This window comes from Anopheles maculipalpis, chromosome 3RL (assembly GCF_943734695.1).
Source record: "Anopheles maculipalpis chromosome 3RL, idAnoMacuDA_375_x, whole genome shotgun sequence".
NCBI lineage: Eukaryota > Metazoa > Arthropoda > Insecta > Diptera > Culicidae > Anopheles > Anopheles maculipalpis.
This window is the reverse complement of record NC_064872.1, coordinates 82,128,382-82,155,540: the sequence shown is the minus strand read 5'-3', so window position 1 is coordinate 82,155,540 and position 27,159 is coordinate 82,128,382. Positions and strand designations below refer to the sequence as shown.

At 43.3% G+C, this 27,159-nt stretch overlaps 4 protein-coding genes across 4 annotated transcripts; 2 read left to right on the top strand and 2 right to left on the bottom strand.

Annotated features, from left to right (window-relative positions):
* Positions 1-7,173: 7,173 nt before the first annotated feature.
* LOC126561049 (uncharacterized) lies at positions 7,174-8,350 on the top strand. Its single transcript, XM_050216997.1, has 4 exons — positions 7,174-7,595; positions 7,668-7,709; positions 7,780-7,864; positions 7,949-8,350. Exons 1-4 carry the CDS (start codon positions 7,174-7,176, stop codon positions 8,234-8,236), a joined length of 837 nt encoding a protein of 278 aa, XP_050072954.1. The 3' UTR covers positions 8,237-8,350.
* A 362-nt stretch (positions 8,351-8,712) lies between these two features.
* Positions 8,713-9,206, top strand: LOC126563281 (39S ribosomal protein L54, mitochondrial). The gene is made up of 2 exons (XM_050219911.1): positions 8,713-8,812; positions 8,884-9,206. The coding sequence occupies exons 1-2, from the start codon at positions 8,719-8,721 to the stop codon at positions 9,189-9,191; spliced, it is 402 nt and encodes a 133-aa protein (XP_050075868.1). The 5' UTR covers positions 8,713-8,718; the 3' UTR covers positions 9,192-9,206.
* Positions 9,207-9,338: 132 nt separating this feature from the next.
* LOC126562429 (uncharacterized) lies at positions 9,339-10,678 on the bottom strand. Its single transcript, XM_050218941.1, is given in 4 exon segments — positions 9,339-9,398; positions 9,466-9,613; positions 9,615-9,691; positions 9,752-10,678. Coding segments are annotated over 4 exon segments (1,212 nt in total).
* Positions 10,679-11,108: 430 nt separating this feature from the next.
* Positions 11,109-11,863, bottom strand: LOC126563136 (NADH dehydrogenase [ubiquinone] 1 alpha subcomplex subunit 8). Its single transcript, XM_050219760.1, has 3 exons — positions 11,724-11,863; positions 11,398-11,573; positions 11,109-11,331 (listed from the first exon to the last, which is right to left on the bottom strand). The coding sequence occupies exons 1-3, from the start codon at positions 11,850-11,852 to the stop codon at positions 11,109-11,111; spliced, it is 528 nt and encodes a 175-aa protein (XP_050075717.1). The 5' UTR covers positions 11,853-11,863.
* Between the last annotated feature and the right edge of the window lie 15,296 nt (positions 11,864-27,159).

Below are 27,159 nucleotides of genomic sequence, written 5' to 3'. Positions count from 1 at the left end.
AACGATCAGCAAACCACACAAAGCATCCGCATGAAGGATAAACTCTTGAGCAAAATAAAAATCTGAACGTACACATTCTGCCTCGTAATTACTCCACCGACATTTCGCCGAACATTTAGTGATGGAAAAAGGAAAGCAAAAGCAGCAAACAAAACGGGACGAGCAAAACAAAAACCCCCCAACACTGCCCCAAAGAAATGCAGCATCTCAATGAAAAGCCTCTGATAAAGGTTCCGTCTTCTTCGCCAGCTATCTGATGCTCGTTTCGAGACTACCGCACCCACTGCTCGTTATTATGGAAAGCTTCATCAACGCAAAAAAGGTGCATTATGTGGTGCAATGCCGACCGACGAATGCAGCTAGCAGAAGGAATTAACTCATTGAGCGCTTCGTTCTACCTAGGATGCATTTGGAGAGCTTCGGCAGTAGGAGTAAGAAATTGGAATGGATTTAAAGGGGTGATGGCGATGCGAAAGTTCCATAAACGGTCCATCCCAGCATCGGGATGCTTTCACGAGCAGCGAAGCATTTGAAAAGGACAAGCATTATGTGCACTTTTTTATTATCTGTGCACAAACAATGCTTCCTGGTTCTGGCGTGAGGAGAAGAACAAGTGGAATGCTAATTATTTCTGCTTTAAGTACACAAATTAGATCGTTGTTTGTCTTGCGTGACGTATAGTTTTGGGGCAGGAATATTTCACTAACAATGCTTCAAAACTGGTACCCATTGAACGGGCGGTTGGGTTTATATTCAATGATTTGATGTTGATGTGGTATAGAAAACCAAAATATAATTTTTACCATCAAAATTTTATGTTTTGCTAACAACTTTTCAAAACTTGTTGGAAGCAATTGGAAGTGAGTCTACTATGAATTTCTTGGCTACTAGTGGGGAACTCTCTAGACGAAATTTAATATCTGTCCTGGTCATTAGAAGGATCAATCTCGCTATCAATGTACCTCCTGACTGTCAAGTCCTGCTTGAGAGAAACTCTCCCCATATACTTTTGAGACCGAAACTAACAAGTTTCGGTCTCAACCGAATGCCACTATTTTTCTACACAAACATCTATTTATTTGGCGTGAAGTTTTGGAGGTCGGACGCAATTAAAAATTTGGAAAACAATATTTCAAGTTCATCTCAAGAAGCTTGACTTGCTTGTATGCTACCAGTTTCGGATTCATTATCGCAAGAAGTTCAGGCACCGAGCTCGGAGACACTACAGAGGATTCAAATTGACAACTTCAACCGTTTGGTACGTCTACGAAAGAGTTTCTTCAGGTCCTCAAGAAGAGAAGGAAGTCATTAAATCACCAAGAGATTGTGAAGTGGTATCAGAATATAATGAAGAAATGTATAGTACGCGTAAAAGTATAACTACATAGGAAAAAACATCTTGATTTCGATTGTTCACATTCATTTCAGAGTTACCATTCACCAGATAAATGAGCCTTACTCACGATCCTATATCACTTTAAACGTTTCATCTAAACTGTTTCTTTTCCTTGCTTTATGAGCAAAAACAACCGAAAACACGTTAGCCTAATAGACGCTTTAATCGAAGCATGCACCCTGAAACTGACCAAGCACTCCCTCGATGGCGGAATCAGTTGGCCAAATATCAATACAACGAGGCATCCAATTTTTCGCATTATCCGGATAATCTCGTAACCGATTTATCATCTCGCACACGTACTAATAGCCGTAACGAACGCCATCCGTATAAATACACAACCCCGCACATCGTAAGCTTTGCGGATTCTACGACTTGAAAGTACGGCCAAAGTCTCTTCCCGATCGTCTCGCATTATCTACGCCTTTGCTGATAGCCTGTCAGCGGCAGGAGCTTATCAGCCCATTGATTCTCGGTACCGAAGAGATGCGTTTGCAGATGTGATAGACATTTACCTCGTCAGATCCTGTTTCAATCAAAGGATTAAGGACTCCATACTCCATGAACCTAAAAGATTTAAACTTAGTCAAACTGGGACCTTATTCTTAACTAGTTTATTTTACAAACTCCAACAGTTCTTAACTTCGATATTGGCAAGAGCTTGATACACGTCGAACTAATATGATCTAACTTCAAACCCATGTTAAATACGAAATCCGATTAGTTTTGCGTATCAAAGCTCCAATTTCCAAAGAATTTTTTTCTGTCCTCTTGTTTGTTGTTCCAAAACAACACCTCGTCCTCGGATGTAGTTCCGAGAAATCTAATTACCACGTGTGCAGTATCATTCGACGTACGATATCCCGTCTGATCAAATATCACTTCAAACGCAACTATCCCCTAATCCGGAACTCCGATATGTGACGTCCGGTCCGGTTGTCCGTTTTTAAATGATTTGATTTCACATTCCATTCCACCACCGCTTTTTCCCTAACTGATCCTTTCGTTAGCCTCCCTCTAGGATTGGTTATGAAAATTAAACCCCATTCCTGGTCATCCCTCCGCAAACCGTTCACCGTCAAAGGATTAATTAGCCCGTATGTGTGCCGGCTCACTATCAGCCCTTCGAATCGTCGCTCATTTTGGGGCTTCCGGTTTTTGGCACTGAAAACAAGCCACATCCGGGCTGCGGACCCGAAACCCATTGTGTCGCGTTCGGCATCCTCTCGCCCGGCCCATCAATCGATGGGACGCCATCTTTTGAGCACGTTCCCCGAACGTTCCATCACTAGGACCAGGCAGCACTGGAATCTAAGGACTCGCCTTCGAAAACGGTAATTAGTCAGACTGTACGTTCACCGCACCCGATCGGACGTCAAGCTATCCGTTGTTCTACTTCCTTCCGATTATATTCAGTGCCATTACTTCAGCTCAGTGCTGCGTCGGTGCTGCTCGTATGAAATATGAAATTCCTTCCCCCGAAAAAAGGACCACGCACTTGACCACGCAACGGGCACACCGTTGATGATGACCACCAGACGAGCTCTGGCACAGATACAACTCATTAATTTTTGATGACTACAATCTTTCCATTTTTCGTGCTTTTTTCGTACGTGAGTGTGTGCAACGTGCGGTTGGAGCGGTGGTGGTGAAGCCCATGGAGAAAGTAATGAAATGGCCATTCGACTGTGAGTGAAAGCAGCCGAGGAAGAATGTAATTAGCGTGCGCACTGCATGACACCAAAGCACGGCGAATGTAGGAAATTTGAATCCCAACGCCTACGGATGGAACCGAATGGGAACCAGAGTCATTCGGGTGTTGGTGTTTATCATGATAACACTTTTCGTAGGACGGGGTAAATTCAAAAATGAACATTTTTTACATTTGTAGGATGTATCACTTCGCAAACAACTCTTTAGTAGGTAAGCTTGATAAACGATTCCAAGCCGATGATCACCCATTCAGCTAAGATTCTAATCAAGACCTTCGCTGCATAGTATCTGCGAAGTGGGAGACCGTAAGGCCTTTGATTTCGTTATTTAATTTAGTTAATTATTAAGTTAATTATATAACGCATTAAGCACAGATTTGTCTGAAAATATAGACTTCATCTCTATGTCTGGATATCGCTAGTCACTTTACTCCTTTACTCCAAAGGCGTTAAACTTCACGATCAAAGATCAACTACCAAACTTGCTCCATTACGGCGACATTCCCCCATTCATGTTTTCGCCTCATTTATTCGGAAGAATTCAGTAGTGCCGTATGCGCTACCTCGTCAGGGAAGGACGTTCGTCTGTAACCGTCAGAAAGAACAGTATCAAAAATTACTCCTCACCGGAAACCTGCTTCCAACCAATTCCATTCAAAGCCTCGCTGCTCTCGCTTTACACTCGCTCTAATGAACCAACGGCGCTTGGGAATTGGCGGGGGAGGTCTCCAGAGTTTTTGCGTGTTTTAAAAATTATATCCTACCTTGCCGCTATTACATTCTGCCCAACCAAACACAGACACTGCAGAAGAGAAGTTTGATGAATTCTGCGAATATTTTTAACCACGCTTCGTCTCGTGAGAATCAAAAAGCAAACACCTAGTCCCCGGTTCCGGGTTTACTACGTTTTACTAAGAGGGCTTCGTTTATCTTTCTCCCCCTTTTTTCCAGCAAAATGTTTGCTCCTTTCACTTTCAAAAATGTGTCCAATGAGAATTTTTTCTTCCTACTTATCTCTCTCTCTCTCTCTCTCTCTCTCTCTCTCTCTCTCTCTCTCTCTCTCTCTCTCGCGAGCGCAATTTGTAGTACACGTGACTGGTCTTTTCCCTGTTCCTGGTTGAGGCGACCGAAAGTACGGACCACCGCTAGGAAAACTTTACGATGGCGTCCTGAATACTTTTTAATCAGATTACTGGCTCATTGGTTGGCTCGGATGGTGTGCTGTGCAGCAGCAGCAGCAAGAATCGAGTGGAAATTATTCCCGACCCCAGACCAACCCCAACCCTTACCGAGCTGAATGTAAAGAAGTGGACGGGAATTCCACGTCGCCGACGGAATGTTTCCTGTTGCCTCATCAGTTTAACATTCCTTTGGCGCGTGCCACGAATCGTGTCCGTCCGCTTGAAGCAGGAAACCCCGTCGAACCAGACTGCCGCAGGATGTGGCGAATGTCGTAACGCCAAATGCTATACTTAATGCGAAAATCTTCACAACATTCGTCGGATGGTTCTGGTGCGTGCCGGTAGGGTTATGATTTCATTACGCTCATTGGAGAAGGTTGTAAGTCGTACCGGGGCTGAGATTTACCATTAATGAGACTGTCAAAAAACGTGGCCGGCGGATGGCTTACAGCGCTGGAGTGTGCAATGGTATTTAAGGATTGTAGGACTGGATTTGAGTGATTTTAGAAGAGATCTACGAGTCTGCTTAAGGAAAATAAATTAATTCATCTTGATAGAGACCTGTAAAGGTATGTTTAGCGAACGTTCGTTCAATAAAATCTTTTGGACACAACGTCTGCTTTATTTATAGGACAGAAGAAATAATTTAGAAAATTACATTTTCTTTCACGTGCCCTTTCCACATAACCCATCATATCGAAAAATCTGTGTGGAAATTCCATTCATAAAAAAAAGTTCTTGCCCACACACCTAGCCCACGATGGCCATGTGCTCAGTTGAAAGAAAATTATCTACGCTCCGGTCTGTGGGACACACGAGAACAAGCTCCAATTTACTGACTGCTCATAACAACAACAACAAAAAAAACATTTTACTGTTCATTTCCAATTACCTCGCAACACCTTTACTACTCATGCGCATGGTTTCTGCTCAACGTCGGTTTGGGTTTGCTGCATGGAGTCCAACTGAGGGAATGGCACATTTATTCGACCATCTTCTTTTCATAGTTCAATTTCAATTTGATCGTGCTTCAATGGGACGATTCACTAGCGTGGTGGAATGGGCTCCCGAAAATGACTTCCAGCGAGCGGTGGCCTTTGGATACGGTTTAAACTACGCACGGACAAAACGGTATTTGCTATCAAGAAGCAAAAAAGGCTTAGCTTCTAATTGTACGGATTCATAGGGTTTAGTTCGCCAGAGAGCTTGATATTATTATCAAAATTGTTTTATTATTATCTTGAATGTTATGTTATTATCTTGAAATATTTTTTTCCAGACACAACTAGACAACTTTGTCCATAGTTTCGATACCACATGTAAAGCACTCCCCTGAGCCATAATCAAAAGAAATCAGTGACATTCTTTGCCACGTCTGGCCTATTCTATTTGCAGATTCGATGTGGTGTATGGACGGTCGAATTCTTTACCCCAGAGGTCCTGTATTCATGCGTGTTCTCACGTAAACGCTCCAATTTATTCGTCTACAACCGTTTCAATACCTTGCACATATTTTGGCACGTAAATCATCCGCAGTTTACAGGTTTAGAGCCTAAATGTACCACTGTTTCCAGTATACGAGAAGCTATACTGTTTGCCTGACATATGTTTTGCCATTATACTATAGTTTTCAGGTAAAAATGAAAATAATGATAGACGTTGCGGAGCGCACCCACGGTTGCTACGCCGTGGAGCCGACGGTTATGGAACCGGGTTGAATTCGGACCCACGATACGAACAATAAAATGTAGGTACAAAAAATTGGTCTGTGATTCTATTTGAAACAGGGTTGTTCTATCGTTCCATTTAAGAAACGGAACGAACCTTATAAGTTCGAAACGAAATTTTCATCATTAGCTCGGAGCCACGCGTTAGAAACTGTGGGCTCGGAGACGTGATTTGGAACACTTGGTTATAAACCCTGGGTTCGTAGCCGTGGGTTCCGATACGTGTCAGGGCCGATTCCGGCAGCTGTGCTGTTTTTTTTTCCATCTCTAGATGATACTATGATGATCATCACTACGATCTACTTGGCTTAACTACATAGTAGGTCATGCCGGCTATCTATGGGTTACGAGACTTATGTACGCTACATAGTTTGATAGTCAGTTCTCACTACGAGGGAACGGTCCGGATGGGATCTGAAACCCGGTTCTGCCGTCTGAAGATCGGCTCCACTGTCGCCTGTACCACCGGACGCAATATTTATAGGCTCGAAATAATACAAAATCAATTAGTATGTAGAATGATTTAATGCTTTTCGTACATTTTCATTGAAAAGAGTAGTAGTTCTACACTGCGAATCATATTTTTCAAATTGGCTAGATTTAACGCCTTTTTTGCTGCCTTAACAATCAAAAGCCGCTCAATCCCGACTGTAGTATTCAAGCACATCTTTTAAACGTATGAAATCAATCCGAGCATGCTAAATGTCAGTGCTGAGATTTGTTATTGTTTTTGTTGCAATTTGCTTCACCATAGCGTTTCAGATCTGAAAAGATACAATTTATCCACTTATTCCTTTTAAAAATAGCTAAGAACTGTTGTTTTTTATAATTCATTTACCACAAGTCGTAATTCTTTCAGCGTATTTTCAAAATAAGTGGTAAACAGTCGACTAAAGCTGTGCAAACCGCGCGTGTAAAATTGCCAGAGGTGAACTGTTTTGGTGAACAAGGATGAGCATGTTTTGGTGACACGCACAGGCTGATAACGCATGTCAACAAGTGGTTAATCCTTGGAAGCAGCTGTTTTACGTGTGGAAAGAAATATTAAATAACGTTAATTTGCCCGCTATGTTCCGGTGGGTAGCGCTAGTCCTTACGCTGATTCTATGTGTGCAAGCTGCAGAAGGTACGAACACTCGACACAGAGGAGCATCCGTATGGTTCGCACGGAGCATCTACTTTACTTTCTTATATCATTCTTTACATCATTATTCACAGATTGGAAAGGACAATGGTTTCCCAATGCACCCAAAGCATTTGCCCTGGAAGCTGGAGAAGCAGTAAAAACGGTCGATAATACACTGCAGGCCGACGAAGAAAAGCAGGACATTTCGACACGCATTGCCATGGGCATTGAAAATCCCGAATGTGATGATGCGAAGCATGATCTGGCGATAGATTTCGATCCTTACAATGTTACGCATTCGACGGTATACATGTGCCTGGAGCCTAAATCGGACTACAAAGGCGATTACAATATGGATGCTGTTATCACGGAACACATTGTACCGTCTGCGTACGTGGCCAAACATCGGTGTATGAACAGTAGCATAGAATACACGGAAAGAATACCTTCCTAGTAAGTTTCTCGGTTGCTCATCGATTTACGTGACAAAACGATTCATGAATGTCTACCATTGTTCTCTTTCAGTGGAACGCATCGTCCGCTGTGGCCAAAGTATGGGGAATACAAGTAAGTATTTATACAGCTATGTAAGCAAACTGATTCTAACGCTATATGACGCTCGTTTTTTTTTTTACAGATATGTTCCTCCCCAACGATGGCTCCACAACAGTGAACATGGGGCGGTAATTGCTCTCTACCATCCATGTGCGAATAAGCAGCAGGTGGGAAACATTTATTTTTTTCAAATAATTTACTTATGAACATATCTACGTGTAGCTAACCGTAATCTCCGTTTTCTTTCGCAGGTGGATGAACTGAAGCGTATAGTAAAAGACTGTCTCTATCGGCACGTGATAACGCCATCGCAGCTACCCAACAAGGATCGTCCGTTTGCGCTTGTCACATGGCATGCAACGCTAGAATTTTCCGTGCTCGAGCGAACCATTGTCGAGTCTTTTATCGAAAAGTACGCACTCAAGGGACCGGAACAGACGCACCGTGATGGACAGTACGATCATCTACTGGTGGAACCGGCTGAAATGGTTTCGACGATTGACGATAGTACGCTCTGCCCTAAGAAACAACGAGACTAACCTTTTTTTGAAAGTGTTTTAATGAAATGGAAAACATACAATGCTTGCCATTGGCTTAGATTTTATAAATCTTTCCGATCGATGTACACGCTCTATGTGATATCAATATTTTAATAACGATGGTGCAAACGCAAAACTTGATCTGAAGGGGGCCGATTGGGGACAGGAATATATTCCAATACACTTTAACTAAACCGAACAAAATTTTGTTTTTCTGTAAAATATACAATTTTTGCAAAACCGAAAATAAAAATTACAACGGAAAATGTCGTTATCGACCTTGTGCATGCCGTTTCGCAGCTTGTTCTATGTACACCTTGTTCTTTTGACACCTTGAACAAATACAAAACACACACGCAAGAGCGGATCAAAACAATACCGGTTGAAATAAACGAAGAGGCTTCCTGCAGTCAATAATTCATCAGAAAAAAGGGGTTTCCGGTCTACTTTAAGTTTATTTTCAGCCACATACACCTAACACAATGAGTGCCCTGATAGGGAGCCTCGTTCCTTTGTTCCGGCGCAGCTTTCTACAGCTGACCGCCACACGAACTTATGCAACACCAAAGGCCGGTGGTACGGAAACGACACTAACAAAACAATTATGTGACAGGATTTAATTTACACTCTTTACTCATTTGTCACAGGTGCTCTCGGTGGATCAAAAAAGAAGAAACTCGGGAAGCTTGGTCCAACGGTCGAGAAGAAAGTGATTCCCGTCGAAACGGACACAACCCGGCTGGTAAGCTATGTGTGCGGTAGCAACGTTCTGAAGCAGGGTGAAGACGTTAAAATTCAACCAGATACGGAGTATCCCGAATGGTTGTGGAAGCTGCACGTCGGTGCACCGCTTACGCTCGAAGAAATGGACCCCAACACGAAAGCTTACTGGCGAAAGTTAAGACGAATGGCGTTACAGCGCAACAATAAGCTGGCAAAGTTGAAAAAGTTCTAGTTAGCTTCACTGGGATGTGTTATCCTGAAACTTTATGCAATTTGTTATCCAAATTCTTAGACGCCCGGGGGTAAAGAAAAATAAATCCATATAGTTGTACATTGAAACGCGTATTATGGTAGACTTGTTTGCGGATCATCTAAAACTTTATTCTAATGCCCGAAACTGAAACAATACCACCAGGTACGTAACAATCGCTGCTACCATCTAGAACGGAAAAGAACGATTATTAACGTATTGTGGCTTGTAGTTTTTGAATTTGTGTGTAACACACCCCAAAGAAGTACTCCATATCGTAATCGAACAGATCGTACGGTGCAATTTTCATCTTGGATTGAAGAATGAGAATTCTGCTATTGAACAAATCACCACGTTTCTGAAAGCAATATGCAACAATTTAAATAATCCAACCACAAAATCTTCAAACTACGTACCATGTTCGAGGAATGTTCTCTCAACTTCAATTGGGCTCGTAGAATTAATCGTGTCAAGGTGTGTTGCTGAAATATGAATTATTTATCTCTTTAAACTGTATTTTTCACACCTCTCTCTATGCATACTTCACCCTCAAGCTCGGTTGCATGTCGACAAAGCAGAAGCAAAGCGCCCAGCTGCGAAAAGAATCCTGAACACTCCGTTACGCGCTTATACTTCTCCAGCCAATTGTCGTGATTGTACGCTAGGATACTGTTCAGATTAACGTAAAATATGGAAAATGAACAAATGAACGTATTCAAAGCGATCGTTACTAGTTGCACTCGAAACGTTCGGCAGTAATTTTTCTTTCGTTCGTGGAGATCCAACAAACGTGAGTAGAAATGTTCGATCGTACGCCACCAGTAAGAATCATCAAAGCTACCAGAACTATCGTGCTTCCGGTTCTGTTCCAAGCATTTGGACAATTGAGCACAATCTAACCGCACGCCCAAACGTATCATTTCAAGCACAGAAGCATAGTAAAGAGCATGCATGACCGTGATCATTTCGATAAAGTAAAACACAACGTAAAACGTTAGTTCAGGCCACTTTTCATCGTACAGTATAACGTACGTGTACTGGTTTAGCTCGTAGTTAGCATAATGCAGCAAGAAAATTCCCAACACAATCAGTGAACCACGAAATGAAGGATTTTTGGTGCCATCACCCGGGTTGAAGCTTTTAGCCTGCCGGAAACATTCGCGACACGTATCCAGTAGGGCGATTTGTTGCTTGTTGGTAACGTAATAGTTTAAAACAACGTTCACGTTCATCGTAAGCACTGTGAAGGAGATGCGCATGAAGAATACCATTATGTGCACCGAAGGCACGGTAAGTAATATGCCACTTTTGCCAATCACTGAAATCCACAACAGAAGCGCATTCGGTACAATTATGTGAAGAATCACTTTTAGTGCGCTTATTATGCTACTGGTTGTATATGTATCCTTTGATCTGTTGTATCGGAAGTTTATCACTCCTAGAAGGTAGTAGAAATATAAATGCTTCATATCTCGTCTTGCTTCGGTAGCGTGTGTATGAAAACTATTTGGTAGTTTTAAAACCTGGAGCATCGAACGTCCACAATCCAACAACATGGTTCGTATGATAAGCAGTGGCTGTCAATTATCTATCCTGAAAAGGGATAATTTTCTTTCCCCAGCGTTGTTCTTAACTGCCAAATCATCGTTCACAGGATGCTGAATTTTTTATATCTCTCCGGCGGGGTGTTCTTTCGTCCGTACTCGTGCTATCTGTGCGACAAACCACATTGTTTTGTTTGTTTTGTTTTGGGCAATGGTTTTACTCAAGCTAAAGAAACGATCCAGATATTGCTGATCATATTTTTGCGGCACTGACCGTTCTCGTTGTATATCTACACAAACACAAACATTCGACGGCGATCCAACGCATTTTACCTAGCATCTGAACGGATTCCATCTAGTTCAGCCAGTGGAAACGAGAACCATATTTCGATTCGGGTCGTGGATAATCTTCCGGCAGTCCTGGTGTAGCGTCCGGATACACCACCTTCTCTTTCTTCGGTGGCGGTGGGCGTTCCGTGGCGTGAACCTTGGCCCGGCAGAAATAACCATAATCGGGACGCTCCAGTTGCATATTGTCCAGTACACATTTATCGTAAACGCCCTGCGTTTTGCGGCAGCTACAATCACCACAAAAAAAAAAATGTCAAATTGTGCACTTTTGCCACAGTTTCACCGTCACTTACTGCTTGAAATTCAAATCGCCACTGCTCTTGTCCAGACAGTTGGCATACTGCGTAAACTCCTGGGCGCACGTCTTCTTTAGCTTTCGGAAGAACTCGAACGCACAGTTAGTTACCGCTTTGCCCTCGTTAATGCAAGCCCGCGGGTCTTCCAGCTCTTGGCGGCATAACATGAATTCCTGCCGATTGAGGTAAACAAAGTCACCCATTCCCGTAACGTCAGGTTATGTTATGATTGAGAAGCATTATATAACAAAAACTCCCTTTTACTAGGTGGCCATTTACCCGGGTGGTGATGCACCGCAGACGAAAGCCCTCCTTAAACTTACATTGTTTTGCGCTTCACAGTACTTGCCCAGATGGAACGCACCGGCACGGAGAGCTGGCCCGGAAAGGTTAATCTCCGGCACCGTCAGCTCTTCCTCCGTTGGCAGGAACGTATCTTTCGTGACGACCATCGTGCCGCAGTGTCTGCTTAAACTAAATGGGAGAGAAAATTAGTGCGTTGATGGACCTTTGGGGACGTTTCTCAGGTACCTGCAAACAGCGTTTGTCCCCTGTACTAAGCAGGGGAATCAAAATTTACGCGAAGCGAGTTATCCTCGCAGCTGATGGGAAAAATTTACGAAAATTGAGCTGAGCAATAATAATGAAAAATAAGTTTGACAGATCGTCAGCTCCGTGCGGTTTGTTTGTGTGCGTGTGTCGGATGGGTGCCATAAAACGGATCAGAGCTGGCTATAAAAACAAACGATTAATTCCTTACTTTTGTTTTAGATATCGTTAATCACTCTTCTAAATATAGAAATGCATTCTACAAACAAGAAAAATCAATAATTTACCGAAAAAGATGTGTGAACTGCTCCAAAATAAACATCCAAAACATTGCAGCAAAGCGTTTTTATGGCATTTTGAATCAACCGTTATGTGCGTGGCGTAGCGATAAAATCAAGGAAAAACGGTTGGAAACTTCTTGAATGCATGTGAATAGAGCTGAAAACTATTTTTTGCGTCATAATTAAGCAATTTGCTTGTTAAATTTATATTATAAACATTCTGAATCACAGTTGCTTACACTACATCAGTCTGCATCAGGTGCGTACGCTGTTCCGCAAGCGATCTGATGGATCGAAAAGCAAAATCATACGGTAGGACTTTAGAAAAAAGCATATGTTAACTTGTTCCCCCGTTGTAAGGAATTATTTCCAAAAACTTGGTAGCAATAAGTCTGTAAAGCTCTTGGATGGTCAGCATGTTCCAGAACGTAAGTTAAACCATGAAGAAGAGTGAGTCCGGGTTAAATATATTCTTTTTAAACCAATTGAGCTATACTGGGTTATACATTTGTGGTTAGGATGCCGATCTTCACATGGTAAGACCTTAGTTCAAATCCCATCCCAAAGCAACAACCTTCAAATGTGGATTTCAGACCTTCAAATGTGGACCTTTTATGTGCTCTTTAACACTACTACCTCAAGAAATCTCGGCCTTCCTGTTCTGGCTTTTCTTCACTTCATACTACTCTTAACTGACTGGTCAGATCAAAGCCAGTCAACAAAGTCAATACGAATTTGAATGATTGCCTAAACTAATTCCTACACTAGATCATTTCTTCTAGCTAGTACAAGATGCCTATTAAACCTCTTTTTTCATAAAAATCACTGATGACATGTTTAAGTGACTGCACCGGTACTCAGGTGCATAATTTCACGTTTTTGCGATACACATGCAGCTCATTGTTGTCTAGTGTTCGTCTACCACAGTACTATTGTTCCCTTCCATGAGATAAACATACAACAATGTACAATCGCTCACGTTTTCCTGTGTGATAGCGCAGGAGAAAGTTATCCATTTGGCAGTAAAACGAAAAAAAACGACAACAAACAATAAAATTACAATATCTCAAACAAAAGTAAAGATAAAACCATGTATACTTCCACAAAGCAATACGACCGTAAAGTACTTAACCTCCCCTTTCCTTCACATCAATTGTGATCACTTTAACACGGACACGAGTGATCAAAATTGTCCTCTCGCTCAATCCAACAGATCCAAAAATAACCTCCTGTCCGGAATCGACGCGCTTCCAAGAAAAAACGCACAGGATTGCCCTTATCGAAACAAGATCCGGAAATAAGTAATAGAGCGTCAAATCAGTGGCTAGTGGCCCTACCGGGCTTGACCAATCAATCTGCCCAAGATGATGATAACAATTCAGCCGTACTCGCCTGCATGCAGGGGGCAAGAGAAGTGTAGCAACATACGGGACGGAAAAGTACCGACACCCGTAATAAAGAAATCAAGCCACGGAACGTGCTGTTATCGTGTGGTTTCGGTAGGGCTTTCACATCTCCATCAATTACTTTGCCCGTTATCCGTGTTGCACCCGGGAACCTGAATGCATTGATATAGATCTCGCATGTTGGTTCATCGGTTGCAGTGTCACAACCGTATGGTGCCTCGCTTGTAGAAAAATGATGCTGGGCCGCCTGCTCGGAGTGTTTTGCAATTTTCCGGACAGTGTAGTAAAAAGATTTGAAAATATATATGGCGCTGAGAATTCTTTTTTACTAGATGTTTTCAAGATAATTAGCAATAATTTTTTTGTGTCCAATTACTCATAACTTTCAAAAATTCGCAATTCGTTGAACGCTTTTTAAGCGCTTCATTTTCTGATTACTTCCACGAAAGTAAAGCAAAGTCCACAGCTGTTTAAAGGCTCGTCTCACTCAATGGTCAACCCGAGCAGGGGGAAAAAATTCGCACGTGCTGCAGTATATTAACGATTGGAGTGTAAACAAAAAACCGCCCGGCAGCCAAATTACCTCCTCACGTTACAGTTACGTTGACGCTAATGTTAAATTTATTACTCTATAATCATGAACTTGTCGAAAATGCGACCAACAATCAACGGGCCAAACCTTATTTGCGACGATATATTCACGCCATGCGCGAAGGATAGAGTGCTGCGCCATGATTGAATGTTGCTTCCATTTTTGTTTTGTTTGTCGTGGTAATATCATCAACCCCCACAAGCCCACAGTTGAAAGGAGTACCCCACCGAGTACCACAACTCGAGTGACGTGTGATTTGAATGCACATCACGATGCACGTTCGAGTGCGCATGGCAATGAGCAAAATGGAATTATCGGCTATGTATACTGGCCGCGTGTCGATAGGAGACTGTGAAAATAAAATGCAACTGCCTCAGTAAAGTGGTGGTAAAGCTCTTGTTGAGAGCCTCCTTTTTGCAGGTCCCTTTCCACCTAAGGAAAGGCTCCACCGGCCTTATCTTCTCCAGTATTATGCTTCATTTTCGCCAAACTCGAAAAGCATCTATGCCTCATCGTACCCTTTGCCGAGGTTGGTTAGGTGATTACTATTCAGGAAATGCCACAGCTTTAGTAGAATTGCAGCTGAGAGGTGCGTGCCGTTTGTTGCTTTTTTGTACGTATTGTATACCCAACCCCACTGTACGACTCGTTCATACGATCGAGATCGTGTTTGGTGTAAGAATTCAACAAGCAGTTTTTATGTTGCCACACAACTCCACGTACAGCTGGGCACGTTTGAGTGTGTGTATGTGTTTATGTGGCAGCCGATAGGGGTTGCGATTGTTTTAATCGAGTGTGTGCTTGTGTAAGTGTTATGTTGTTTGTATACAAACGGGTGGTTGCTGTTGGGTGTATGTTGATGACCACCGTAGCATACAGTACAGGCGATATGCTGGGCAGTTTTGCAATGGAAATTTAATTTCAGTTATAGCTTGCAGCTCTTCAATAATGCTTTTTCATACACATATTTTGTAAAAAAAATCCTCTACAATTTATTATATTTCGAAATACATCTTATTGTTGGACCAAAAATTTATTATACTGTAGATTAAAATGTGTTAGGAACTGTACACCCTACACACCCTTGTAAGCGATGATCTTAATGCTTCTTGGGGTGGTAGTTGTGTGATCGCGCATACCTTTCCAGCTAAAGCACAGTAGAAATACAGCACAAAACGTTACATGAGATTACAATGTTTTCGATGCGTTTTACAAATAAAAAAAAAAATAACTTTGAAATATTTTGTATGCTTTCAGTTTTTTTTCTTCAAAATTTAATCCTATCGGTAGTTAAATTTACAAGAAACTGCATAAACCTTTCTTATTCTATAAAATTAAAAATTAAAATTCTGAATTACTTAACATTCGAACTATTCATTCTACGACTAATAACAAATGCAGCTTTAAAGAACCTTGTTTAACAAAGTCAGTATACAATTCAATCACATGTACGACGAGAGAAGGTCCGGATGAGATTCGATATTCCGTCCTATAGTGTGAAGACCGAAACCGATAGTATTTTCCACTGGGAGCCAAAAATATCTGACCACAATCGAGTTTTTCATGTGGTGTAGAACAAAAGCGAAAACTCATGATCATTCCATTAAATCTAGCAAGTTCCAATGAATAGTGTTGTGTGTAAACTGACCTTAAGCACGCACCAGTGTATTTGCCAGCACGATCGAGCATCAGCCGAGCAGAGGTGAGGCCGCTGCGCCCAGTGCAAATCTCAACCGTGCCGTGGACAGTCAACCACCTTCAACTGTGTCGTGTATCGTGTTTGCGTTTTTTTTTCGCTGTTTCGTGTCGTTGTTGGTTAGTGGTACCTTCCTTAATTCCCCCAGTCCAGTGTTCCGTTTCGGTCGCCATTACAACACCTGCCATCTTTTTGGCACAGCATCCTTCCATCTGTACCTGTGTGCTATCCCGTTGTGTGCGTTGTGCGATGTGTGATGAACTCCCTTTTCCTACCCTCCTACACCACCACCACAAGCACCGCAAGTCCGCACCACCCGCACCTGTGACGGAGTGGAAAACTACGCCGTTTGGTTGCGTTCACCACCCCGTTGTGTGACGTTGCTCTGATCGGCTAGTTCGGCAACATCATGTTAGTCTGTGATCTTTTGGCCCTGTGGTTGTTCGTTCTTTGCTCCATGTTGACATGTTTCACACAAAGTCGTCCATAATCTCTGGCCATCGTTCTGTTGGTTCAGAGCCAAGAGAGATCGTCAAGATAACCGGATACGAGATGTAGTACCGAGGGTTTAACCTTCGCCCTATTTACTTCTCGCTACACGCTAACGATGCGTCGCAACCGCAGGTCCATAATCAAACCGTACAATCGTGTCATCAAGATCTTCTGGAGTTTTTGTCTCTCTCCCTCGCTCTTCTTTCGATGCGCAACTCTGCGTCTTTGTGGTAGGGCATTAGCAGACTTACGAGAGCTTTCTACGCAACCATTTTCCTCGCTGGCACTAAAACGTTTGGGAGGCCTTTCCTTCAATGTTTTTTAGTTAGTCCTGGATAGGGAAAGATAGGTCTAGACGGGATTTGCATCCGGCCCTTTCGTGTTAGCAACCAGTGCCGCTAGTCCATGCAGACAAGTCCTATAAATTCCCATTTTTCCCTCGTGATCGATTGGTTGCTCTGCAACTCAGAACAATCGAACAGTTGGGGTCTATTATATAGCCCCCTCCAATAGCTCTGTACCCGATATCCGCCTGTGCATTCCGCTGCAAAGCGACCAGTGACGTCGCATTAGCACGATATCTTGTACATGATCGACAGCCTCCAGCAAGCGTTTGTGCGCCTCTCGTTTTCCGTAGCTGCTCTATTCTGTTCGATGTGATCATTAGCACTCCCGATTAGCTCTCGATAGCATGGAACATACCCGCTCTCCAAAATCCAAGGTTTACTACGCATGCCATCATGTCCCCGAATCGGTCCTCCGAGAGATCCCATCAGATTACTGACCTCTCACCTGGATGTAGCTGTGTGTGAATAAAACAACGAACGGCGAGATGTCATCTTCACTTGCATTACAGCGCCTCTCCTCCACTCCACCTTCACCAGTTGTTGTAACTAAGCTTTTGTTTCCCTTCCACCCCACCGATACCCGTTGCAGGACCTTGCAGCCCATCTTTTCCAGTGTACGCGTGCAGTTGCATGCGTCAGTTGTGTAGGTGTTGAGTGTACGTGTGGCGCAGTGTAACGCTTACCGGTGCGTATAATAAGGGTGTGCCTATGTGCTTGTGCAATATTCTAGTTTTGTGTATGTGCGCGGTTTTTCGGCAGTGTATGCAACAAGTGCGTTTCGTCTAGGTCACGCTAGATCGTCATTTTGGTTTTTCTTCATCACCCACCTCAAGCTCTCAAAGCTCCTAAAGCTTAGCGAGAACCGCGTGTGCGAGAAGAACGAAAAAGTTTAGCTTTGTCCGTTTGCTGGTGTGCGTTTGCCTAGCATATTGGGGAAGAGGAATAGATGCGAACGAAAAAGTAAACGTGCCCCAGGTTACACGTCTTCCAAAACCGTTTTTTTTTGCTGCTTGTTCTTCACGCGATCTCCAACGATCGTCATCGGGAGAATCGAATTGGTGTCCATCGCCATCGAAACAGCCGGTTTCTAGCCTTTTTGCCGCAACTGCGCTGTATAGCGACACGAGTAAGAAACACTGCAAACATCGGGTCTCAATCAGTGTGGAACATTAGTGCACTTTGCCGGTATTAAGGTGAGAGAGATTTTTTTCTATACAATATTATTCTTCTTTGAGTATTATACATATTTTTAAATCATTAAAACGACCCTATATTTTAAAAAGATGTCAAGGAAAAGGATTATTTTTACAATAGTCAAGCTGAGAAGGGATGTTTTTTTGTTTTAAACATGCTTAATGATTGCATTCACAAGAATATTCGTGATATCAATGATCTTCGTAATTTGAAGGTGGTAATTCTTTCACAAAAAGGTATTTGAAATGTAGCATTTAGCTATCAAATAAAATCCAGGGAACAATAAGTCGGAGAAACCAAATGGAGAGAGTTCTTGCAGTTTTTTGTTTTTTTTTTAAATATATATTTTTTCAATTTTTTTCATTTAAAAAAAGTATCCTGAGTACCTTTCTGACTTGGTACTGTTGTTTTCATAAATTTTCAAATTGTTTATGTTTTCGAAGAATCAATGTTTAAATTTCTAATTGTGTCAGTTGCTTTTCTTCTCCCTCTTGACTTAACGACCTTCTAGGTAACGCCGGCCATCTAATTGGCTTACTAGACTAGCCGATACCACGTAGGTGGATAGTCAATCTTCACTACGGAGAGACGGTCCGAAAGCGATTTGATCCCTGGTCCTGCCGCGTAAAGCACTGGCGCCGGCTCACCCCTGCCACCGGGCCACAATCCTGTTTAACTAACTAAACTTAATAATATCTTCATTTAGTGGCGACCCGGTGGTGTAGGCGGCAGCGGTGCCGGTCTTCAAACGGCAGGACCGGGATTCAAATCCCATCCGAACCGTTCCCCGTAGTAAAGACTGACTATCCAAATAGGTGATATCATCAAGTCTAGTAAGCCATTCGATGGCCGGCGTGACCTTAGAGGTCGTTAAGCCAAGAAGGAGAAGAATATCTTCAATTTTGTACTATTTTTTCAATTAATTCAGTTGAAGCCTCTTGGCCTGTCATTTGTGGTCACGTCTGTGAGACAGACCTCCCTACCTCTGGGTCACTTCGGTTTGTACTGTACTTAACTATCTGAATTATAGGAACGTTTTTTTTTAAATACTGGTTTCATGATTTTTTTTCTATCCAAACATTGATTTTTTCAAAGTAAATTCAATCATAATTTAATTTAATTTAATTCATCAAACATTTTTACATTCGAAACAAACTGCTTAACTTTATTAAATTCGTTTTGTTCGCTTTGAAACGTCTGTTAGTTCCTCTTCATGGCATTACAACTTTTCAGAGTTCTCGATCAGCTGTTTCTGGCTTCCTTGATATAATTTTATCCATCGCCGGATAGTCAGTTCTGGGAGGATTCGAAATCCAGCCCTGTCTTCTGTATATAAGACGAGAATATTTCAATTCAATTCATAGTAAGACAAAGTTAAGACTAAATGTAATGCCTCTTCTTTAATTGTGAGTTTCATGTTCTGTACTTTACAACTTTATTTACCCATATCCAGCATAAGCTGCTATCATTGTTACACCTTTCGTAACCCCCGTTAAATCCCACCACCATGCAGACACACACAGCGTCTGTATCAGTCGCATTTGGATAACTTTTAAGTCGAAAACGCACGTTCCCGGTGCTGGGCGGAAATGTTAACACCGCATGCAAATGGGATCCGCGAATCTCACCTTTCTCTTGTGTGTGATTTTCGTTTTTTGGTGAAGTTTGTTGAAAAATGACGCATAAAATCAGTGTGCGCCACACCACACACACACACGCGGCTCATCCTGCAGGAATTGTTTATCCGCGTTTACGGCACGTCTCCTGGCAGAAAACGGACACACACACACACAAACACTTCCTCAACCACTTGTGACCAGTGCGGACGTTAGGTAATAGATAAACCCTGCTCGTCCAGCTGGATAGGAAGGGGGGAGCTTTTCCATCCCTCCCCGGGGGTTTAAGGCAATTCGTTTTGTTTGTTTTCGTTCGCTTTGTTTCTTCCCGGTTTGGTCAAAACGCGACATTCGAACGTCACATGGTTGGGGAGGCTTTTTACGCCCGTCTCTTCCATTCCGAAGCTGAGTTCCGAGCTTTTTTTTTCGCTTTTCCTGACGGAAAGCTGTACGCAATAATGGCGCCATATGCGTTCGCGATCGTGTGTGTGTGTGTGTGTGCGTGATCGTGGGGAGCAAACGATGGAGAAAGAGAGAGAGAGAACGAAAGAGATAGGCAAATGGTAAGAGGGTAGGGAAAAAAACCACACGCTTGGAACTTTCTCTTCTTCAGTCTCTTTGCGCGGTTTGCGGGTTTTGCTCGTTTGTTTGTTTGATGCTGGCTCGATCATCAGGGGCTCACTTTTAAGGGAAGCTTTCGCGTTACACGCCCTACCCCCGTCTCACCGTGCTCTCGTTGCCCATTTTGGGATGCATGGTGGATGACGTGATAGGTTTAAGCTAGCGCGTGAGAAGTACACCGTTCGGCGTGGTTAAGATTCTCGTTCCCGATGGAACGTGTGTCTATTCGAGGCTAGAGCTGCTATTGCAACCACAATCGATGGTGTAGTAGTATTTGCTGCTGATCGCTTCTCTTTTTGGTGGTTGTGGGACACCTCTCCCAAGCACGCACGGTTGGATGCTGTGCTTTTTCGACTCGATCTCGACTCGATCACCAACACACAGAGAGCCCTAATCCAAACACGCCAAACACAGCGCTCGGGTGTGTTAGGATGGGCGAGAGCCCATGGCGGTTTAAAAAAGCATCAACTCCATCAGCTTGTTGCTATGTTGTATAATTTCTGCCATAACACAAACACTAAAGCAGAGGAGATCAGACCGGGAGATCAATCGTGACGGATAGGGACGATACAAAAATGCTCCGGGTTGATGATAAATTATTTGCACCTTTTTTTCAGTTTTTGGAGAACCTACGAGCGCAAGAGCTCATTCCTTTTCCCTACTTACGTGCACTTAACTTCACCACCAGCATTGGAAGTCTTAAATTATCTGCACCATATGGGGAAATGGGAAGAGAAAAAACAATTGCATTCCACGTTTGACGTGTACGATCATTTTCCATCGTACAATAGTCCCACAGTCATCACTACCGTCAGCCATTTTCAGACAAAGCGATCAACAAAGCCCTCTTTACGGAGGGTTTACCTTTAAGGAACAAAGCGTACCGGTACAGAGATAGGGTAGACCGTGCAAGACCATCCTATCACATTAGTCAGTCACCCATCACACACATCGCACCGGATTGTTGTGTGCTATATTGTTGCTATGTGGCGTGACACACACCACACCACCCAATGGCGGACCGAGTGCCATCAGGGTTCCATCACGTAAGACCGCGAAATATGTGAAACGTGCAGGTTCAACTGAAGCCACCAAAGTCTAGCCTCCCAACCTCTTCCTGTGCTGTACATAAACAATAAAAAAAAATAGCCCAGAAATAGAAGAAGTGAAAGCTAGATAACCACCAACACACCAAGCACACGGCGGTTGGTCTGAGTCTAAAGCATCTCCACGCGAAAAAAAAAAACCAAACTCTCCCGTGGGCGGTTTGCTATTTGTCTGGCGATCAGGGACAGGAAAAGAAGAAAAGGCTCGCTTTTTGGAAACCCAAGGAAAGGTGATTTGCATTTCCCTAATGAACTTAAGCACAATGTGCCCCGAACCGTTACTTCTGTCAGCTTGGTGGACAACAATTTATAGCACCTTCTTGGTCTTGGTTTGCGGGAAACATCTCCATCGCGTTCTCTGTGGGCTTTATCTTTAAGATCTGATCGACCTCTAAAAGATGGCACGTGTTTCCAATTTGGCTGCAAACAGCTGCTCTTAGAAGCGTACATTTCAATCGAATTCCAATGTTGCTTTATTATAGCAACAAAAAAAACTGAAACACGTAACAACACTGATAACTGGCCTATATACATTGCTTTGCTCGCTCACTGTCAATTACCGAACATTGTGCATTGATGGGATTTTTTTTATTTAGCTTGCTTCTTGTGCTGATTGTTTTATAATCACGTTTTGCTGCCCACTAGTATTTTTTTTAAATAATCAAACTCTGAGTCAGTTGTGTAACAGATTAACCAACTCAATCACTCACGCGGCAGGTCTTGCTTTGCCCATCGAACCATGAGAAAGAATTCTTCTTAGGATCGTTGTTAGAAATAGTATTTCTCGATTTTTGAAACAAACTAACCAATCACAAAGAACCAAGCGGCATTCACCTTATCCATCGTAACAGTCGTGAATCGAGCAGCTTAAGAGTGTTAAGTGCTGTTTTAGCTGGCCGGCCCGCTTGCTGGTGGGATGAACCAACCGCCAACAAAGCCACATTCCTTTCCCATTCACCATTCCCACCACCGAGTCGGACTACGTAATGATAGTAGTTTTGGCCGATTGTGAAGTCTAAACGACTTGGCCGAATGGATGCGATCGTTAATCAATCCTTCGCGTCTCGCATTGATTGATTGATTGCAATCTGCAGCGGTGCGGAAAAATGTGTTTTTGTTTGTGCGCCGGAAAAATAGCGTAAGAAAAAAAATAGCACACAGGCGGTGATGGTACATTTCGAGCTTCGAGCTAGTTTTGAAAAATTCAAGGAGAAAGACACACAGGGACCCACAAGACCCTCTTTTGGGGTTAGACGATGTAGAACGTGTAGAATAAACAAGAAACCGAACGAATCCACGTAATGATTCTCAACTTATTTATCCTTCAAGCCAAACATTCATAGCAATCTCGCAAAAAATCCCCATTAAAAAGCCAAAAAGCTTCACAGGTCACAGGCAACGAAAAACCTTACTGTGTGCTCCAAACTTCCAACTTCCCAACCAACACACTCCATCACGCAAGTTTCTGTCGTTACTCCCCGTGAAGGGGAGGTTCTTTTTTGCTCATTATTTATCAAATTATCAACCAAAAATGTTTGGCGTTTGGCGTGCAGTAGAAGTAGTGCGAAAGGGGGAGCAATGTGGTGGCATTACTTGCATGGCTAAATTTTGCAAAACACAACACCGTTTCATCTGATTCCTAGGTCTTTCTGGTCTTGCTGTTTTTTTTTTTTCTGCATTCGGCGAATCCAAAGTACGTCAGCAAATTCATTCAAATGGACTGTTGTTTGTGCGAGACTGCAAAGACAGTCTTCTTGGGGTTGTTTGTGGTTAAAATGACTTCATCGGTTCACAAAAAAAAAGTCAGTTTAATGTGATAAACAACGCTTTGTTGGTGCAATTCAACATCGAGTAAGATTTTTTTGTAAATAAGAGACTTTGAAGACCTAGAGAAGAAGAGTAAGATCAGCTAGCAGATGGTTACGTCTCCTAATCTTATCGTTTCAGCTCAGCGGAAAGCGGCTTTCTCATGTCTAGAGATTCAGGATCTAGTCATAATGCATTTTTTAGAATTTTGTGAAACGAGCTTAGAATCCAATGCCTCACGATCGCCAGCAGTTTCTAGCATACATCGGTGCCCGCACAAACACAAAGAGCATGCACTAAGAATAAACCGATTAATCAAGACAACGCAAGGAAGAGAAGTCATTGGGATAAAATAATACATTATGACTGAGTAAAGAAGGTCGAGCGGATCATACTCCAGAGCCCGAGTGGGAAGCAGCGTGTTAGTCGACGGCGGCTACCTTGTGGTGGTAGTGGAGTTCTGATATCTTGGGACTGTCGTAACGTCAGCAGCGAAATCCGGGGAAGCATTGTGCAGGGAAATCGTGCCTTTGAGCGTCGCATCCTGCGGACCAAATTTGGCGGTGTGTTCGAGCATGAAGTGTGGAGGAGAAGGGTGAACCACGAGCTGAGCTGAGAAGGACGAACCACGGAAAACCGGAGGTACCTTCGGAATCTCCGGAAATAGATGACTAGGTACTCCTTACTTACTGCCGCAGCAGAATCCGGAACCGCTCACGGTCCCGTGCCGTCGTCCGCGGATCCGTTATCTCGGCCTTGATGGCGGATGATTCCACGCCATCCTTCTACCTCAATCTGGGCCTCCTCTGTCCGTGTGAACGGCCTTAAAGGACTTTTCTGTGATGGGTCGTCCGGTGCCATGCGTATAACATGGTCAGCTCATCGGAGCCTGGCGAGCCTAATTCGCTGCACGACGGTGAGGACGTCGTACAGTTCCAACGATTCTTCTGAGCATCTTCCTCTCGAACGCGAACTAAGAGGGCTTCGTCTGTTTTGGACAGGTGTCCACGTCTCAGAGGCGTATGTGAGCGCTGGTACTATAAAGGTACAATACAGTCCCACCTTCGATAGTCACGATCGAGTGAGTTAGAGGGCAACTCCGTCTCTATGCTGTTTTTGGTGCTGATTTTTTACCTGTGAGACACGTGAGCACATACTAGTAATTAAATTCGAATAGTATACCTTATCCTTTACCCTTAGTCTTTGAATTGCCCTGCAGATGGGGGGACAGATGCGGATGGGATTCGAATCCAAGTCCTGCCAAGTGAAGACTGGCACAGACTTTGGCTCAACAGTCGCTTTTTTGGCTACAATAATGCACAATGGCCATCAAAAATGTTTATTACCACAATGCTGCAGCTTTATTTGGACGAAGCAACTAATTTACTGCCCATCCACCGTCAGAACAGTTTAGTTTTTGCCAGTTACGCAGATACCGAACATCAATAAAATGTTGAAATCAATCGACCGCTAACGCTCGGCATCGTATTTCTCACACACCAGCGGTAGTGTGCCCAATGCATCCAGTGTGTGCATTCTCTCGGCTGGCTGTCACCGTGAATTGTTACCCCGTTTCGGAATTGTGTACCTTTGGTCAGGGCCGCGCGATCGACGAACGATCTTGCTGCACTGCCAGCACCACAAGGCAGTGGTGAATGCCTTTCAGCACATTTTCGCATCGCATTGACCGTGGTCACTGCTGTTGCCGATCGATGGTGGTGTGCCTTGTTTGTACCGGTATCACCCCCCCCCCCCCCCTCCCCTCGCCCATTCTCCCGGCTCCCACGCAAGGGTAGAACATCGGTACGTTATGGTCAGCTGACAATGAAAAGTCCAGCATTGCGAACGTTGTGCCGTGTTCTGCCGTGTCCTTTTGCTGCTTGTGCGTGTGCTAAACCGTGACTCATTGACGAGACGAATCGTGTGCTTTGTGTGCAAACCGGTGGGCAAAAACAAAAATGCATAACTCTTCGATCGATTTAGGTCGCACGAATCAGGTGGTTATTTGTTAGTCCAAAGTACTTGGAAGCACGAAAAGAAGTATAGGTGAAGAAACATTTTTTTCACTAAAAAAACATAAAAATAGGTAAAATATTAGCTCTCCTCCTTTCCTGTTGTGTAAGATATTCCAGCAGATTCCCTGCTGATATCCTCAATATTTTTGTTAAATCTCACCAAACGACTCGTACCATTCGCGGATCTTCATTTGCATTCTTCGAAACATCCGTTTCGAATCGATTCGTTTCGTTGGATTAGAAAAAAAGGCATTCCCGCCGCCAGTGTCCAATAAGAGCCGCACAGAAAAACATCGCATAAATCTTCACATTGCATAACTGTTCGTCGCCTTTGCCTTATTGGCCAGACATTAGCAAACATCAAAATTTCTGGATCCCTTTTTTCCCCCATTGGCAGCATTGTTTGAAATATGACTGAAGCTTTTGTTTTGCTTTTTGGTTGCGCTTTTTTTATCTGTGTGTGTGTGTGTGTGTGTGTGTGTGGAGTGTGTGTGTGTGCCAACTTCATCAAAAACCGGTCGTAACGCATTCTTTACATAAACTTTGAAAACGGCGACGCGATGACAACAAACATTCAGATTCAAATGAAACTACCGCACACTACACTAATGTGGGAATATTAAACATGCAGGCAAATAGTTTGCCTGAATCTCACCCCCTACCCTGTAACACATTCGCCCAACGGACGTGCTCTCGGAGGTGTTCTTTGTGTATGCAAAAGATGGAGTCACCGTCGTGCACGGAATCCGGCCAGAACGGTTTGAGTTCTTTGCAAATTCAGCAGAAAAATAAATAAACACTCCTCGCGGGTGGGGGGTTGCAGCTGTAAGCTACAACCCTCCCAAAACCTTCCCCATTTGCCTGATGCTCTCACGCAAGCCCTCCTACCCCTCCCATTACGCTCAAGCTTAACGCCTGTAAGCGAAACGCCACAATGCCAGAATATAACAGTACCCCAGGCACAAGGGGGTAGCAATCTTAATTAGAACCGGCTTTGAGGGTACGAAAGCTTCAACGGACACACACACACACACCCGTTCACAGCTGCTGTGGAGCTTTTATTTAGCGACACACACATACACACCCGAACGCTGAACGCTCCGGTGCGCTGGGAACCTTAACATCAGCTGGTTTGTGTACGGTTCGCGAGATGCTGCTCGTGTAAGGGGATGAAAATGAGCGCAAATGAAACGCCATTTGAATGATGCGGAACAAATTACACAGCCGTGTCCCGTGTAGGCCCGTTTTTCGTGAATTAATGGATGAATTTTTGCACGCAAACAGCATTCTGTTCCAGGGGAACGTTTGAATTCTTCACATTCCTAATGCACTGATGAGTGTTTCTATTTTTATTTTCTCCATTTACGCGATGAATTTAACAAATTATCAAGCAAAAGATTGTAAAATTTACATTTTCAATTTTCAAATTTTTTTGGGTCTCAAAGTTGGTCTCTTGTAAAATTTGCAATTATATCAAAGCTGATGTAAAATTTACCAATTTTATGTAAAATAATTACAAAAACTCCAATCAATCAACTCAGGGAGTTTATTAGAAAAGTCACCTTTTGTACAGCAATTAATTAATTTAAAACAAACAATTAATATACCTCCCTTCACCGGTTGGCTATTAAAATTGAATAGCCTTTTCCATCTTCAACACAACGATCCACTGGTTCTTACAAATAAAACACACACTCACATACACAGGCTCAGCTGCATTCCAATTGTGCTAATCTTGTGCACATCACTGCAAGCGTCTCGTCCACCAGGGAGCGTCTCGCCGTGCATCGCCGTCGTGCATATCAATGATCGAAGATCGCAAGATAAGTTGTGCATCGTTGTGTGCAGTCGAGACGTGCTGTCGATGGTGTCGATGCGTCTCGGTAGGTGGAGACCAGTCGGAAACGATCATTTGCATAAATTAGTTAAAGATGAATGAAGCTGTTAGAGCCGGAGCTGGACGGAAAAAAACGAGAGGCACGTGCAGGCCAGGCTGGCGACGCGATAAAGGGAAATTCTTTAACCATGATCCTTGTCC